Below are 19,256 nucleotides of genomic sequence, written 5' to 3' on the forward strand. Positions count from 1 at the left end.
ACTTTAATGGAATGTATTCTGTTGAACTCACAACACTTGTTCTCCTTCGACATACATAATCCTGATTAACCTGACAAAAAGCAAAATCCCACCTCTTTACTGTTGCAGTCTCTATATGCCGGAAAGTCTTTTACTCTAATAGTTTCTTTCTTCCAATTGCTGGACTTTGGAATTTCTTTTCCTGCTTCCTTGACTCTACTGAAGTTCAAACGTAATGTGAATAAAGGTCTTGCTGCTCAATTCCCCACAGTTCCCAACTAGACACAATCGCACTAGTAGCCCCTTACGTTTCATCTTGCAATATGCCTTGTATGTAAAATGAAAGACGTTTCAACAGAGAAACCAAGACGCTGTGTATTTTATATAGTTTATTTCACTCCTAGGCATTACGTCCAGCGGAGGAGTGATCGACGATCTTTGCTTGAGTTGTTAATTCTAATCTCCATTCCGAGATACGTGAGCTCCCTCCCCGGTAAGAGGGGGGGGTGACCTGTTAAATTGCTCTGTTTAACGCCCTTTTTCCAACTCATATATTTTCTCAGCTAACCAGAACACGTGACAGAAAGACACGTTCTTCCGATGCTGGTCAAATCTCTTCCGGTGCAACTTGTCCAGTTTACACCTCAACATGTTTTGATAACTTTTATCAAAATATAGCTTCACATCTCATCTTTTGTCTACTTTCAATTAGATAGATAGATAGATAGATAGATAGATAGATAACAGCCAATTCCTCTTCTGTTCCACTATATAACATTATGTAATGGTGTTGCTTACAGACGATATAGGCTAAATAATATTGTTGAGCTTTACTTGGTGAAAAGAGAACAGTATTTAAAAAAAACTATTAAGCATCATTGTACTTAAAAAAAACAATCAGTTGAAATTATATATCTGTATCATTAATTGCTAAATAATAGATAAATTTATTTTTAAGTACAACAAAATGTACGTAATATAAAATAAATCAAGGCAATTTCTAAATTCAATTTAAATTAAAGTTTTATATTTTACTTTGTAAAATTTATAACAGTGCAATTTGAAAATTGATGAATTTCAAATGAATCTTGTACCTTAATTTTTAAAGTTTATAGAAAACATTTTGTTTTTTCATGCCTTGAAAAAATGTTTTTCTAACACCTATAATATGAATCTAACCTGTCTGTTTAAATGTATGTATGTATGTATGTATGTATGTATGTATGCCTAAAACTTTCGACAGAGGCAACGGATTTTCACGAGATTGGTATCATTTTGAAGCTCGACCTTTCAGACGACAAATATCGAAAAATTGACTGAAAACATTAATTCTTTCACCCCCAATTTGGCACTTTTCTACAAGGAGGGGTCGTTTTATATTTGCCGATATTTTCGAAAGTCACTCCCTCTTTTCGATTGACTAGCTTTAATTTAGTCCTTCGCCGCTTCCGGTTTTGCGATGGACGCAACGGCAAAGACGTCACGTTTTTTTCACGTTGTTTTCCTCCTCCTGCGTCTGGTGTTGCTACATAAGATTTTACAAACACCCCATATATCTTCTTATATAAATATAAATTGTGTCGGTTTATCCGTCACTAATAATTATTTAAACGTAATAGATACACTGCAGAATTTATCTCATTTCAAAATATCAGAGATATGGATAGAACTTTTAGGAATGGAAAATATTGCATTAACAGAAAATAATAAATGCCCAATAAATAAAGCGACTGCCATAACCCGGAATTGAAACCGAAACTTTTACTCCAAGAGCTATTTTTTACTTGCTTATAAATAAAGATTAAAACATTACTTTAACAAAATAATCATAGCTTTGGCGTGACGTCATAGATTTATAATTTGCGTCAAGTTTTCAAAATATGAATTCTAACATAAACGACGATAGAATAAACAATAAATTGATATGTAAACATTATCAATAATCCAAAATAATTGTTTCGTTTTTAATGCGTATTGATATTAGAAACAATTTTGCTACTTTGATAGTAAAGTGAAGAGAAAAACAAATAGAGAATATAACGACTAAGGGAGATAACTACTGATTACTAACTACAATCTATTCGTTTCTGTTTCAGATGGTGGTGTGCTACAAAAACGATGACAATATGAAGCAAACCGTAGCAAATGAGGTCCAAATGTCAACTGTGTTTGTCTCACTCGTTGATAGTCAAGACAACATGGTTCCGAACCACGACCCGGACAAGACGTACCAGGTCGTCTTAAAGTCAAAAGAAGCTTCTGGAAAATCCTGGCACAACATCGACGGAACATCAAACGGGATGTCTGCACTTGAGATTTCGCTAACGGAAAACGGTCTCTCATTGGTCGAGTTGTCGTCGACGGACGTGAAAGTGTGGGGCAAAGTAAATGAAGCACCGACACGATATGATTATCATTTCTATTATTCGGCACTGAAAGATGATGCAAACACTGAAACTATTGTTAAAGTGGATAACATACAGATAAAAAAATATCGATCGATTTTGCGAGTGCTTGTCCAGTCTTCGCGCCCTCAAGATAAATTATTTATGCTCGTTGACCATCAAGGTTTGTTTGCATCTTGTTTTTTTTTGTTTTTGTTTTTTTTAATATTTAAAACTAAAGTTTGAGGAGTCAGACTAAGTAGTCGGAAATCAACCATTTTTGTATTACTCACTGTAGGAGTGTATTTTTTTTTGTATTACTCACTGTAGGAGTGTATTTTTTATAGGAGTGTATTTTTTTTGTATTACTCACTGTATGAGTGTATTTTTTTGTATTACTCACTGTAGGAGTGTATTTTTTTTTTGTATTACTCACTGTAGGAGTGTATTTTTTATTGTATTACTCACTGCAGGAGTGTATTTTTTTGTATTACTCACTGTAGGAGTGTATTTTTTTGTATTACTCACTGTAGGAGTGTATTTTTTATTGTATTACTCACTGTAGGAGTGTATTTTTTTGTATTACTCACTGTAGGAGTGTATTTTTTATTGTATTACTCACTGTAGGAGTGTATTTTTTTGTATTACTCACTGTAGGAGTGTATTTTTTTGTATTACTCACTGTAGGAGTGTATTTTTTATTGTATTACTCACTGTAGGAGTGTATTTTTTTGTATTACTCACTGTAGGAGTGTATTTTTTATTGTATTACTCACTGTAGGAGTGTATTTTTTTGTATTACTCACTGTAGGAGTGTATTTTTTTTGTATTACTCACTGTAGGAGTGTATTTTTTTGTATTACTCACTGTAGGAGTGTATTTTTTTTTTGTATTACTCACTGTAGGAGTGTATTTTTTTTTGTATTACTCACTGTAGGAGTGTATTTTTTTTTGTATTACTCACTGTAGGAGTGTATTTTTTATAGGAGTGTATTTTTTTTGTATTACTCACTGTAGGAGTGTATTTTTTTGTATTACTCACTGTAGGAGTGTATTTTTTTTTTGTATTACTCACTGTAGGAGTGTATTTTTTTGTGTTACTCACTGTAGGAGTGTATTTTTTATAGGAGTGTATTTTTTTCGTATTACTCACTGTAGGAGTGTATTTTTTTGTATTACTCACTGTAGGAGTGTATTTTTTTTTGTATTACTCACTGTAGGAGTGTATTTTTTTGTATTACTCACTGTAGGAGTGTATTTTTTTTGTATTACTCACTGTAGGAGTGTATTTTTTATAGGAGTGTATTTTTTTCGTATTACTCACTGTAGGAGTGTATTTTTTTGTATTACTCACTGTAGGAGTGTATTTTTTTCGTATTACTCACTGTAGGAGTGTATTTTTTTGTATTACTCACTGTAGGAGTGTATTTTTTTGTATTACTCACTGTAGGAGTGTATTTTTTTTGTGTTACTCACTTTAGGAGTGTATTTTTTATAGGAGTGTATTTTTTTCGTATTACTCACTGTAGGAGTGTATTTTTTTTTATTACTCACTGTAGGAGTGTATTTTTATGTATTACTCACTGTAGGAGTGTATTTTTTTTGTATTACTCACTGTAGGAGTGTATTTTTTGTATTACTCACTGTAGGAGTGTATTTTTTTATATTACTCACTGTAGGAGTGTATTTTTTGTATTACTCACTGTAGGAGTGTATTTTTTGTATTACTCACTGTAGGAGTGTATTTTTTTCGTATTACTCACTGTAGGAGTGTATTTTTTGTATTACTCACTGTAGGAGTGTATTTTTTGTATTACTCACTGTAGGAGTGTATTTTTTTGTATTACTCACTGTAGGAGTGTATTTTTTTGTATTACTCACTGTAGGAGTGTATTTTTTGTATTACTCACTGTAGGATTGTATTTTTTTGTATTACTCACTGTAGGAGTGTATTTTTTTTTGTATTACTCACTGTAGGAGTGTATTTTTTATTATTACTGACTGTAGGAGTCGGAGCTAGAAATTAGATTATTTTTTCAGCCGAGTTTAACTTGAAGAGAGTGGGAATTTTTTTCAAATTTCGGAAATGAGAGAAGTTGTTATTATTGTTATAAGTTCTCATACAGGTCATCATTAGATATTACTCACTGACAATAATCGGTGGTGTTCTCTGGAATTTAGATGTCAATATGTCCCACCAAATTCCAGTACCTTCCACCTCTTTCCATGACATTTGCAAATGAATTTTCGTTATCGCAACCGAGAACCACATCACTCTATAAAATAGCATATAAGACATCAACGGATACACACTCGAAAGTGAAAACAATGGAAAGAATATGCTGTTGTCATAGCCTTAGTCATCACTGAAAGTTGAATGGTAATAAGCCTCTCTAAGGTTCCAGTCCGCTTCCCACCCACCCAGCAAAGATCTGATTAGTTCTCTCTCTCTCTCTCTCTCTCTCTCTCTCTCTCTCTCTCTCTCTCTCTCTCTCTCCTCGGTTTTCTCATTCGCATAAATTTATTATATTTTACTAGAATATCTTGTCCTTTACTTTTCCATGTTTAAACTTAACCCTCTTACTTTTCATGCTAGCATTTTTCTTTTGTGATATATATATATATATATATATATATATATATATATATATATATATATATATATCAAGTTATATATACATACATACATATATATATATATCATACATATATATATATATATATATATATATATATATATATATATATATATATATATATATATATACGCGTGTGTATGGTTGTGTGTTTAATTATGTTTTTATTTATGTTCTATTTTACAGGAGACGAGAGACTAAAGAAAAGAGCAGTTCCTGTTAAACTCATGACGAAAACTACTACATTAAAACCGTTCATGAAAAAAGATACAAAGAGCAAAAAATGGGAAACATTTAACATCAAGGTAAAATGGTTGTCATTATTTCGTTTTTGCAAAAATTAATTATTAACAAAAAAAGTTTATCTCTATTTATAAAGTTGTGGAGTCCATCGCATCACAGCCATTATTGGGGTCCTCACTTATTAAGGCCAAGAGCCACTTAAGGATTAGGATTAATAAAACCGAATGATTACCAGGAGCCACTTAAGGATTAATAAAACGGAAATGATTGCTCACATAGTGGTCCTCATCTTTAGATAAGGACCACTATGAGAGTACTAACATTGATCAACGGTTTGAACTGTGTTTTGTTATTGAAGAGGGGAGGTTACAAGAATTTCATTTCTTTACATTGGATTTGAAGATAATCAAGACATAATCAGCAGGGTAGTTGTGCAATAACAATGTGTTTGACAGGGAGAATACATTACAAAGATGTCCAGTGCAACTATATTAAAATACCGAAATTGGAAAAACAATAAAATCACTTAAAATAATAAGGGTATCTACTGACTTTTTGTGTCAATTCCAAGCAATTGAAAGCAATGATATCTACTTAATGTGCATCTCAAAAGTATTTAAATATTACAGCACCATTTTAAAAACACACGAGTTTTCAGTCTTTATCGTAAAATCCCGTCGCCATATTTCTTTGGGAAGAAATGATATAATGACAAGGGAAATAACTCAGTTATGCTTAAAAAGAGGGCAAACGCACAAGTTGTTAAAAAATTTACAATAGTTACATGCTATTTACCTCACCTTGGAATTCCCCGGTGTTTTTTTAGCCAAATATTTGATTTTCGCTGATTTTTGTCAAAAAGTATTTTCTTTAATAATTATTTTTCTACCTTATCGTTTTTCGTAATTTTTGCATATATTCATCACTGTAACATGACAATTAAGTAGAGACCATTTTTTTTCATGGAAATTTCGCATGGCAGTAGACATATGCAAAGGATTTTTTTTTACAAGGTAGTCACCACTTATCAAGCCGCGGAAGCCACTCGAGGATAAGGGTTATTGCGTGTACAGTAACCAATGGTATAGTATCGTAGTGATCGTAAGTAATGGAGATTTGATAAAATGTCTTACTTAAGGGGGCAGTTCGTCAGGAATTTGTTTATGTTGGACTTGAAGACATCCAAGTTGTAGTCAGGTGGGAAACAGGCAAACGGAAGAGAATTCCACAGGCGTGCACTTCTAAGAAAAAAGCTTTGTTCATGGAATCTTCGTTTTGATTTAGGTACAGATAAAGAATGGGAAAAATTATTGACAGTGGTTTCAGCTAGACGGGTGTTTTTCATGAAAGATTGGCGAGGGGGACCAGAGATTGGAGCTCAGACAAGCACTTGCAATGGAAATTGTTCTCATCTTGAATGTTATTTTCACAACGTTTTGGCCGATGTAGCCTTCTTCGTTTTCATTATATTGAATTATTTATATCTATGCAGAATTTCGAATTGAACGCTTTATTTAATCCACGAAAGTAACTTACTCTCATCCTGTCGGTGAGAAGAGGATAGAAATCTAAAGTGTGTATTTTTTAAGTCTCTTAGTCAGTATAGTCTGTAGTGAGGATTTAACTTTCAACATATAGAAAACTGCTAGCCAGGACTGAATATCACTAAACCTCTTTAACCGTTGCCCCACGTGTCTTTATGTAACGTAGTCGTTACACATCAACACTTGGAACCCACGCGTTGTATGCAGACAGTCGCAAGAAAACACAGACATGGAAAGAATTCGACACACTTTTTTTCAGTAAAACAACAGACATTTATTTACAGGTACTTTCAGAATAACGCCCTGTCTCTTGTTCAAAAGTCTTCTCATACTTCAATCTGCTTAAGAAGACTGTACCGTGTCGATCATGTGGTACTTTGTCTTTGTCCGGCCAATGTTCATGACACGTCTTTCCCTGTCGCTCTCGGACTACGCGTGTAACACATCTACTTATATCCTTCTTGGGCGACGTTTTTCTTTTCTTTTTTTTTCATAATCTTTTCCTTTCCTTCTTTCTCGCTGTGACGTCACCTCGCCCATAACTCGGAAATTTGCATGCGTTGACTGTTGTACAGCTGCTGCCGCTGCTACTGCTGCCACACGCGAATCCGCACTGTTACACCTATGGACAATAATTTAAATAATCCAAATTATCAATCTCGATCTAAAAAATTTCCAAAACAAAATAATAAAATTAAACTTTACTGAACATGTCTCTGTACTTGATGTATTTGAGCTAACTAATTTGCATATTTCTAAGCAAAATAGCATATTATTAATTTACTATTAGTGATTATGATTTTCTAATGACTATCTTTATTTTATTATTACACAGAGTTTAATTTACTCTTTTTTTACATGAATAGTAAATTAGCATTTTGATTGAAAAAGAGTCTTTCTGGCTGATTTCATATCTATTTTGTTCTTCATGTTGCGATATGGTTCCAAATTTAAAATTGGAATCAATGTTCTGTGTCGCAAACCAACAAATGCATTGTGATAAAATTAATAAGTTACAGGAATTCCATTGAATTTAACTATAATGCATTTTGTTCAGTCGTACACCAGTCAGCCATTTTATTAATTTGTTATATCGTTAATAAAAAGTAAAGCCACCTCTTTAAAAATACCCTCCCCCAAAATAACTTTTTATCGTAACTACCGGCTTATTATTATTATTATTATTATTATTATTATTATTATTATTATTATTATTATTATTATTATTATTATTATTTTAATATTTTTTTAATTTATTTATTTTTTTATGAAAATGGTCTTTTCGATGCTTTCCGGACAATTTACTTCTGGGTTAAAATTCTTAGTTTTCTCAATTTTCCCAGGAAACGCCGACACAAAGATTCCGCAAGTATAATATTCCTTCATTCCTTCTACCATCTCGAAAATGTGCAAACAAACATGCAATATTATCAGAGTTAAATATTATCTATATATCTATATAAGTGAGAATGTGTGTGTGAGGGCACGTCTAAACCTATATACGCAACGAATTTTTTATCTATAGACTTGAAATTTGGTATAAAGGGCATTCAGATAGGTGGAAAACTTTTTAATTAGTTTTCATCTGGTAAAAAGAGTTTCTAATGGGTTAAAATTGAAAAAATGGTATTTGGGTGGCATCGGATTTTTATCTGTTTGTCAACTTCATCTTCTTCTTCTTCTTTTTCTGTTATTATTATTATTATTATTATTATTATCATCATCATCAATAATAATAATAATTATTATTATCCCCATCATAATGATTATTATCACTTTTATTATTATTATTATTATTATTATTATTATTATTATTATGATTATCACCATCATTCTGATTATTATTATTATTATTATTATAATCATCATCATCATCATCATCATCATCATCATCTTTATTATGAGTATCATCATCATCATCATCATCATCATCAATAATGATTATTATCACATTTATCATTATTATTATTATTATTATCATAATTATTATTATTATTATTATTATTATTATTATTATTATTCAGGATACATCTGTAGATGAGAACTACAACGTGATATTGAAAACTAATTTATTCGGAACCTTTACGTCAGTGGTTTCGTTCATTACTCCAGTACCTTTAGATTTTGCCAAAATCTTCGTCGATTTTGATAAAAAAGTTTTGAATAATCCATACGTACTCATTGTCCTTCTGTCGATATTTTTGGTGTATTGCATTTTGGCTCTCATGATGAGACGATTGGACAAGAAAGATCAGATTAAGGTGAGTAGTGGTTAAATTTTCTATGTTTACGTCTTTCGAAGAAGCTTTAATATGCAAATAATACTTGCCGTCATCATTTTCTTAAATTCACTTATCTAACGGTTGTAACTCTCGTTACACCTTCATGTATTAACAATTTGACATGAGAAAAAGTTAAATAACTTATCAGCAATTATTACTGAATTTATAATGTTTGAAAAGTATAATATATAATGTAAATGAATATAAACAATTAGTTATGTTTATGCAAGAATGATAGAAACAACTATCTATGAGCAATTGTCTTATTGACTAAGACCTCTTAGTGTTCAAAAATATTAATCTGCTAATCAGTTATTCCGGTGTACGGGAATGTAAAATATATGAGTTTCTAATCGATTAAAGTACTACGGTTTGCCACGATCTATAGAATTCCACGAACATTATGAGAAAACAGTTGGCAAATAATTTAATATACTAAAAATATGAAATGATAACGGTACTACAAAGATAGGTTTCCCAGGAATAAGTTTTTTTCGCTGAATGCAGTCGTCAGAATTTTTTATATATCTGAACGTGAAAGGAAAAATTTGACTATATTTGACTATTGTTAAGAGAAGATATCGAGCAAGATAAAATGTAAAAATTAATGAAAGTGAACGAAATACGCCTAAATCGTTGTCGAAGCAGATTTGCGTATGCATCTTTCATATCGGTGAATGAATTAGTGAAGTCTGACTTTATTTTATTATATAGATAATGAAATGCGGATAAACTGAAAAAAGAAAGTACAAGATTTTAATTGTTAATCTTTATTGCTAATCAAATAAAGTAAAATATGTAAAACATTGTAATTAAAATGGAACAGCACGTATCTACATAGAGCAAACGAAAATATTAACTTTCAAAAATTGCAAACGAAAATATTAACTTTCAAAATTGCAAACGAAAAGGCCAACAATGAAACTACCACACAAATCAAAACTTGTGTTGGTGTAATTTCAGTGTAGTCGAAAAAATAATCAAACGTTATAAATGACGAGGTTTAGGTGTCAGACAGTCAAATTAGGTGGGGGCTCTGGCGCAGTGGATAAGGACCTTGAATCTCTACGGTTCCAGGTGATAATTGTCTGTAGATAGCGGTTTCAATCCTACCCAATGCCAGCCAGAGGCTTACTTGGTCAAAAACGTGGTGAGAAGACAACAACTATGGATGGCAGTAATTGCTGAGAATGCAGTTAGGAGATTCAAAGTTCCTATCCCGTCGCGGTTACCACCTAACGAAGACCAGATGAATAGTTGGCCGAAACGTCATGAAACAACAACTATAAAGATGAGGATAATAGTCTGCAAATAAATAAATAGAAATTAAATATGTTTTGTGAACGACCTTGTGCAACTCTTATGTATTAATGTTTTATGGTGAAATTGAAAAGAAATATTGTTTGTTTTTATGTACAAGATATTACTTTTTATCTGTTTTTTTAATAATTAAATTATAAAAATGAAAAATTCTAATTCAAACTGAATAAAAATGTGTACATCGATAATGTCTTTCTCTGCTGTGTAATATAAGAAACAAAACAATCGCTGATTGTACAGGAAAATATCAGAGTATATAACCATTAATTATAAAACGATTACAGTGTTTGTGAATCAATAACAAATTAAAACTTATCTGTAACACGAAAACCCTATTTGAGACAATTAATTGTACTGGCCGATTATGAATTAAGCGTGACGTCATCTGAAGAGGTATGAAATTTTAAAGTTTCCGGAGATTTCCTAAGTTTTTTCCACCTCTGTTTCTATAAGAATAAAAGATATTACATAACTGTTATTTATTACTAATAAATAAAGCAATGTAGGATTATGAGTATTTACTATTAGTAGCGATATTTGTCGCTGATGGGAAAGATGGCTTCATTTGGAGAAATATTCCGAGCATGATAAAGTATATTTTCAAAGAAATTAAATCGAATGACATAACCGATAAAAATTTTCAAGAAATAGATTACTTTACTTTTATATACAAGAGAGTACTTGTTAAGAAAACTTGTTAATCGATGATATTGATCTTAAAACAAGAGAGAAATGTATATAAATATACATGAGGATATTTTTATAAAGCTCGTTTGTTAATTTCTATGTAATAGTGAAGTCTGACTTTACTTTATTATATAGATAATGAAATATGGTTAAGCTGAAAAAGGAGATCATTAATTTTATATACATTGCAGACACCAGTTGATTTTATGTACAGTGTAGACTTCTTTCTTTCATGTGTTTCCTTCCGTTGTAGTGGTTGTATATGCCGCTTGCGGACAACAATCGCTCTGATCCTTGTCAGTATTTGATACGGGTTCAGACGGGCGTCCGCTCGTCTCGCGTCATGTCAGCAACGCCCTATTTCACCCTCAAAGGAACGAATGGTGAGACAACTATTAGGATTCTCTCCGACGGCGTCAGAAAGGTAAGTCCCTTTTTGAATATTGTGCATAACAAGCAACCAATGTCATAATGTCCTTCCTTGAATTGCTAGACTTTGGAATTCCCTCTCGGCTCCCTGGTTCATTGATTGTAATGAAGTACAGAAGTTCAAGTATATTTTCAAAGAAATTAAATCGAATTATATTGTGTTACTCTGTAAAACATATTGGCACGATTCACAAAATAGACTGGCTAATCAGAAGGAAATATTGATTTTATAGTAGATAACGAACTGATAAAATAAAAAGTGAAACGTGAACTGATATCGCGCTGCTCAGCTCCCTACACAGTATCCCTGTAAAGTTGATTCCAATTAGTAGCTCCTTACGTCAAGGTGACCTTGTGTCTTGTTTCACGTGAAATGACAGTAAAAACAAATTCAGGTATTAATTACATGTTTGTGTAAGAGTTGGGTTTCTAGGACACTTAGTACATATGTTGCTTAAAAGTTAAGAGATATTTTCTCTTAAATCGCGTTGGGTCCTATTTAGCATTGCAATAAGATGGCGCAAACCCGAAAGGTGATGAAAAACTGCTGTTGTGTACGAGCAACCTGGTTGAACGAAAAAGTGGTAGTGAACAGACCCGTCAGCATTCCCTTATCAATTTTTCTTCTTTTGTCTGTCGTCTGAAACACCTTTTTAAAAAGGCCAAAAACCAGCCTCTAGTCCCGGTTACGGTAGTTGGAGATAATCCTTGTAACAAAGAAGGGCCTAATGTATCAAATCATTCTGAAGTTGCCAAAATAACGCCAAGGATGAGCCTCGATGGATATGAAAATTTGGACATTTGAACGACTGATTAAAATTAAGTGAGTTACTTAGTCACACTGGCCGTTGAATCTAAATAGATTTGAAGAAATTCATTTACGAAACAGTAAGTTAAAAAACTATTAAAGTTTTGTTTAGTCCCCTATTTTACGGCATATCAACTCTTCTTGAGTAATTTTATTGTGAAACACAATATTCATTGTAAACAAGAACATATCTCCGCCTAAAAACGTAGTTTAAATTCCGTTAAATGTCAAGTTTATATTAGATGCTAAATTGTTCTTGGAAAAATAATCTCTGATTCATAAGAACGTCTCAATGTTATCGTGCAATATTTTTTTCTTAATGTATTTGTGATTTTTGTAAGTGATTTTTTTATGTTTTCGTGTTTTATTCATTTGTGGTGGCATTTTGAATTTTTTTAAATTTAATTTGTGACTTTTTGCTTTTTATGTGAAAAGCAAAAAAAAAATAGTATTTACTTTTAACAGCTAAACACTTACATAATGTTGAAGCACATCCGAATATTTATGATTGTTTTTCTTTTAAAAATCACTCCAAATATGTAATATAATGCAATATATTTCTACTATGCAATGTATATCTATCTATCTATCTATCATATAAAAGGAACTTCGTCTCTGTGTATGAGTTCATTCCCTATTGACTCCTAAACGGCTGGGCAAATGTTTTTAATTTTACACAAATGTACTTTATGTGCTTGGCAATGTTCTTAGATAGGTTTTGTACAGGAATGTCTTAAATAAGTATCGATAATCGATAATTGAAAACCTCCGACTAAAGCAGAAACAGGTGATTTTTACTAAATTTAACGCCTTGTATAGCCTAACATTACAAGTGCATTTTAGAAGTTTTATTACCATTCAAGCAAAAAGACTCGGTATATAAAATCAACATTAAGTTCTTTGATATGTCAGTAGCGCGTTAATAATGAATGTTTTTACTTAGAGCACAATTAAACAATGATACTTGACTTTTGCATTTTAAACTTTAATTCAAGCCAGTACAACTGTAGGTTCTCTACAGTGCAATATAAACTAAAATGTATTACGGACTAAGTCACTGCAGGGAGGCATGCGAATCTTCTTCCCGGTGCACCAACTAGAGCATGCAATTAATCGATTTAATTGAAAAATTAACAATTTCACCAATTTCGATGAGAATAAATTATAGAAGGGTGGAACATTTGTCGATCCTCATTCAATTCCGGGTAACGTCTCCCTGTTAGTTGTAATATATCGGGACAAGACTGGACGTATTAATTAAGAAGAACAACGTGAAATTCACTTTTAATTCCCTATTTTTATCAACTTTGAGTTTACTCATCTGAACTGAGTACTATGTTGAGAACAAACGTGAAGCATCGTTTCTACTTATGGTGTGACGTCATCGAAGTGTTCAAACAAAGCGCGATCACTTATGAGTGAGTGATTATTACAAGGGAAATAACTCATAACTGACAATTACAATATACGCTATAATGTACGTGATATAGTTTAGTGATTCATCCTATTGATGTATTGCTGTATAATTATCTCTGTCTTCTGTTGTCGGCTATCTTTTTATCTCTCAGCTTCTGTATGAGATGCAATAAGAACAGGACAAATTCTGTAGTTTCGATAATTTTATAAATATTATGAAATCAGAGAAACAATCACGCGTGAACTCTGGTGTGCATTGTCTAAATGTTGAGTGTATACCCAAACTACATTCAGTAAATATTATATCTGAAATGGAAGCTGAGAGAAAGAAGATAACCGGCTATAGAAGACAGAGACGATTATACAGCAATAGGATGAACCAATCCTGACCCGTGATGTATCTACGAATTTCCTAAATTTAATTGCTATTGTTATATTCATCTTCTTTTTTTTTTTTTTCGTGAGATCGTGAAATAAAATATAAGACTCTTTTTTAAATAGTTCATGTTCGATCGTTTCAGAATTTGGGATCAGGAACAGTTTCTGCTTATCTTTTGCGAACTAGCAAACATCTTGGTTCATTGCTCACATTAAAGATCTGGCATAACAACGAGGGATCGAGTCCAAGATGGTTCCTTTCGAACATTGGCATTAAAGACATGACCAACAGCACTTGGTAATTTGATTTATTAGTTTATTATTTAATAATTTTCGCACCAGTCGTTTTCTGTGTTTCCATAATAAAACTTGTTGCGATAGCATTACATGTTTGTCGACATAAATGAATGAAAATAGATGAATGAGTTTATATGTGTACAACATGTAAAGTTTATTCAAACAAGTAGAAAATATTTATACTTTTTTTATATATAAAGCCAATACCTTTTGGTGGAAAATGTATAAGACCATGTGTGTATTACGTCCGTGTGAGTTTGTTGATCTCTGCCGATCATATGTGGATTGAGATTAAATATTTTATCGAGGCAATTCATAGATTGTAGAGTTTGTTCATAATTTTGCAATGTTTAGCTTACCTCAATAAGACTGGATCAGTACGCAAAAGTCTGTTTCATTATAGAGTCGCATTGCGTGTGTAAACTAAACGTGAGACGCGTCGAGTGTCATCCGTCACGGTCACGAGCCACGGGGTAAAAAGAAAGAGAAAAAGGAAAAGATATCTAAACGGAAGCCAATGTCGACGCCTGCCTGCCAGAGGTAAGGTCAAAAGGCCGACAACTGATTATTATTTCCTTTTTACAAATTGCGTCTGTGTGTTCGCCGTGTGCGAAACTGTTTGACGGACTAGCTTTTAAACTAATGTATCTCTAAAAACTATATACATTTATGATTAAATTTAAGAATATATGTATGTGTAGCTGTACATGTCTGTGTGAATTGGGGATACACGTGTGCATGGATAAAACTATACGTAAGAATGCGTGTATATATAGAGAGATATCCGAACATGTAGTTATGTGTGTATTTTTATGAGTGCGTCTAGTTTAAGAGAGCTATAACTAGGGCTGTGACAACAGCATATTCTTTTCATTCTTCTGACTCTCGAGTATATATGCGATACAGTTAGGCACAGTTGATCAACCGAGAATCACATCAGTCTACATAAAACATATAAGGTATTAACGGATATATGCTCAAGAGTCAAAACAATGAAAAGAAAAACCAACATTCTTTTTTCTGAAAACATATTTGTTTTTATTGATAAAAAATTTCTCGTTGTTATTTATAGACTCTAATCAAGTTAAATTCCTAAAACGTCATTTAAACATATTTGTCTTTGAATTGCGTTTTTCTCTTTAAAACAAATCTAAGTCAGTTACACTGTAATAATAATAATCTTCTTGATCAGATAATTCGGTGATGCCCCGGAAATGTTAATATGCAACTAAGTTGCCGCCGATATATATATATATATATATATATATATATATATATATATATATATATATATGTGTGTGTGTGTGTGTGTGTGTGTGTGTGTGTGTGTGTGTGTGTGTGTGTGTGTGTGTGTGAAGCAAGTAGGAGAAAAACCCTGCTGAGTTATCAATTATTAGGAAAAAATAAAAAAATAAGAGCATAATATTCAAACAGAAGCTGATGAATGTCCAGCATAGGAGACGAACTATTAATCCTAATTGTTCGAATTTGAAACCGATAACACCAATGAATTTAATCAAACGAGAATTGCCTGAGAAAATCTGGGTAGCATACTCCTAATTTAACTGGATTCATGTCGGGTTTGTACATTGTTATGTGTTTTGGTTTTGGTTTTTGTCGTTTGTTTTTTATTTTATTTTTGCGGATCTATAATTCATTCATCTGATTCTCTAAAATTGTGTATATATATTTGTGTTTATATTTACTTTTCACAGGTATACGTTCCCATGTAATGACTGGTTGTCATTCGACAAAGGTGACGGCTCCATCATCCGACTTTTAGAATCCCATTCTAATGAAAGCGACAATTTCTTCACAAATATAAAAACTCGGATTCACATCGGTTTGTTTGAGGACCACCTTTACGTCTCGATTGTAAAACGTCCGCGTTCTAGCCACTTCACCCGTCTGCAGAGGTTGTCAACACTGGTCGGTGTCTTGTACTTGTCTCTAATCAGTAGCGCCATGTATTATAAACCCAATGACAAGACCCCATCGAGAGCCTTCACTCTTGGACCATTCACTCTGTCTTCTAAAGAGATTGCCGTGGGGATAATCAGTTCCCTTATTATGGTCATACCAACATCAATCATTATCAATTTGTTTAGATGGCGCAAGGTCAAAGGCGAGAAGCCGGACGTCTGTGAGGAATCATTATCACTCTTCGACCGGATGAAACAGTTTCGCCTCCCTTGGTGGTCGGTCTACCTGGCATATTTTCTTATTTTCCTCTGCATTGGAACCTCTGCATATTTCACTTTCATCTACAGCATCCTGTGGGGTAAGGAATTGGCCCTTCAATGGCTTCTTTCTGTTGTCGTCAATGTAACGGGATCCGTCATACTTATTCAACCGGTCAAGGTAAGTAATAACAAATAAGCATCATATGGTCATTCATATATATATATATATATATATATATATATATATATATATATATATAACCACATGTAGAGAGAGAGAGAGAGAGAGAGAGAGAGAGAGAGATTGCACTGAAACATGTATGTACATATGTAACCAATAATGTTTGTATTATATACCAGCTCTGTCCTCCATTGAGCACTCTTTAATAAATACGAGTTTCAGTGGATTTACATCTAGGAAACCAGACTAAACAACCATTATATATATATATATATATATATATATATATATGTGTGTGTGTGTGTGTGTGTGTGTGTGTGTGTGTGTGTGTGTGTGTGTGTGTGTGTGTATTAGTTTATACATATATTAGGTTCATTAATTTCAAGTATGTTGTAAACATGAGCTAAAAACTAAGTGTTTCAAAAGTGTTCCAATGAAAGCGACAATGTTAGGAAGTAATAGAGAGAAAAAAAAGAATATAAGAAAAGAAAAGGAAATAGGTTTATCAGATGAACAAATGTGTGAAAAATGTGGTAGGTAGAAAGACGATGGATAAGGATTTCTTTCTATAATTTTATTTATTTAAAATAAAATTAAATAAACATTGTTAGGAGTCTATGCGGATCCATCAACGTTTCGACATTTCCATGTCCTCCTTAGAATTCCAAATGAATCTCGCAGTCAGAATATAATTTTGAAATAAAATTCTCCCATAATGCAGTCGAAAATCAGAATGGACCAAAGAACTGCCGCGTTATTACTTCCTTGATTTTTTGGTAGGCATCCAAGACATTATTTTATTAACCTACGCTAATTTGTTCGGCTACATCAATCAAGGGAAGTAATCTGTAGTTGCAGTCTTTCACTCCACTGCTAACAGTTAATGAACATCTTGAAATTTTTGTGAGAGACGACGACACGGCTATAAAAAAAGAAGACTAAGAAGAAGACCACGGCACGAAATGCTGAGGTTTGAAATATTATCGGCAGGAATCACGTGGTGCTATATTAAAAACAATTTAAAAAGGTGTCCAATATATTAGATTCGCTAACTGAAGGATTAACACGCTGGTGGTGTTATCAAGAGTATCTGCTCTTTTTGACTTCCGGTTTCTTCTGCGCAGAGGGGACGACAAGATCCAATCTCTTCAGATTGATGATTTTCTTCCTCTCAGCTAACATGAAAGCCCTCCCCTTTTCCCCATGTTAAGAATAGCTTTCTTGTCTGCTTGAACATGTCTAATTATCAAGCCGAATAAACAACAGAAGCCGGAAGTAAAACAGAGATGACACTCTTGATTATAAACGATGTTCTTTCTAGCATCAATGACCTTTCCAATAGTTGTAAAAGCTCTACTTGTCAACACACTCTCAATCTGTTCTCATCTCTCCAGCATCATCATCGTCGCCAATAGTATCAGATTAAAGCAACTGACAATACTAGTTGGAATTATCACAGATATTATTTTAATTACTTCTACCTGTATACTATTATAGTCATTTTAAGGTTACCATTATTTAAACTGATACTCTGGTTAAAACGTCTACCACTGTGTTGTCTACCGAGTTGTGAGCTTTAAGTCGGCGGTGTTATATTCCGACGATAACCCGATATAATTTGATAACTCTCAACGTTTGTATCATGGTTATTAGGTTGGTATATATTTTTGAGTAACCAAATCTATAATAACACTAATGCTTTGAACGATAAGCTTACCGAAACGAGCATCAACATGACATAATAACTACTTGGGTTGCTTGTTTTCAGAGATCAGACACTTTGACTATATCTCACAATTTATGATAAGGTAAAAAGTAAGGACAACAGCACTATAAATGTATTTTTAAGTGAAAGTGTTAATACACACCGACATTTTGTTGTGACTTAATATTTGAACCATAAAACAATTAGATTCAACACTACAAATTGTCTTAAATCAACACTTCAATCAAACTTCAATATTTTTCTAATCCATTTTAGCAACATCGTCACTCTTAACCACTTTCGGAAATTCATTTCGTACGGAAATTCTCCGAAATGCACTATGGAAGACGAAAGATAGTTGCCTTTTATATAATGTATGCATTGTTGATGTTGTTTTTTTAGTTTGTTTTTTGTTTGTTTGTTTGTTTTTGTTGTTGTTTTTTGTCTCGCACCATGAAGTACGACAAACAATTTGTATTCTTACCAGTTCAAAGTGAATACAATCACTCAATGCGCTAATAAAATTACTCAACACTGAAATGGGTTGGACTTATAACTCCACCAACTCTAATAGTTTCTTCCCTCGAACTGCTAGACTTTAGAATTCCCTTTCTGCTACCTGCTTCCCTGACTCTAGCGATATACAGAAGTTTAAATATAATGTAAACCAACATCTTGTTAATCTTTCCTAGGCATGGCCCCAAATAGTAGCCCCTTACATCCAAGTCTGGTGTGCCATGTTAGGAGTGAACGTGAGTAAAAAAAATCAGTCCAGCAAAGTCTC

General features: G+C 32.8%; 1 protein-coding gene across 1 annotated transcript in view; it reads left to right on the forward strand.

The window, feature by feature from the left end:
- The window catches only part of LOC145260825 (uncharacterized), a 111,510-nt gene that overhangs the window by 31,265 nt on the left and 60,989 nt on the right, over positions 1 to 19,256 (forward strand). The window contains exons 7-12 of the mRNA XM_080119107.1: positions 2,076 to 2,547; positions 5,186 to 5,304; positions 8,811 to 9,047; positions 11,329 to 11,499; positions 14,250 to 14,404; positions 16,119 to 16,764. Of these exons, the coding sequence (XP_079975233.1) occupies positions 2,076 to 2,547; positions 5,186 to 5,304; positions 8,811 to 9,047; positions 11,329 to 11,499; positions 14,250 to 14,404; positions 16,119 to 16,764 (1,800 nt within the window). The remainder of the gene's footprint in view (positions 1 to 2,075; positions 2,548 to 5,185; positions 5,305 to 8,810; positions 9,048 to 11,328; positions 11,500 to 14,249; positions 14,405 to 16,118; positions 16,765 to 19,256) is intronic.

Source organism: Euprymna scolopes, chromosome 3, assembly GCF_053919585.1.
Source record: "Euprymna scolopes isolate OS-2025 chromosome 3, ASM5391958v1, whole genome shotgun sequence".
NCBI classification, from domain to species: Eukaryota; Metazoa; Mollusca; class Cephalopoda; order Sepiida; family Sepiolidae; genus Euprymna; species Euprymna scolopes.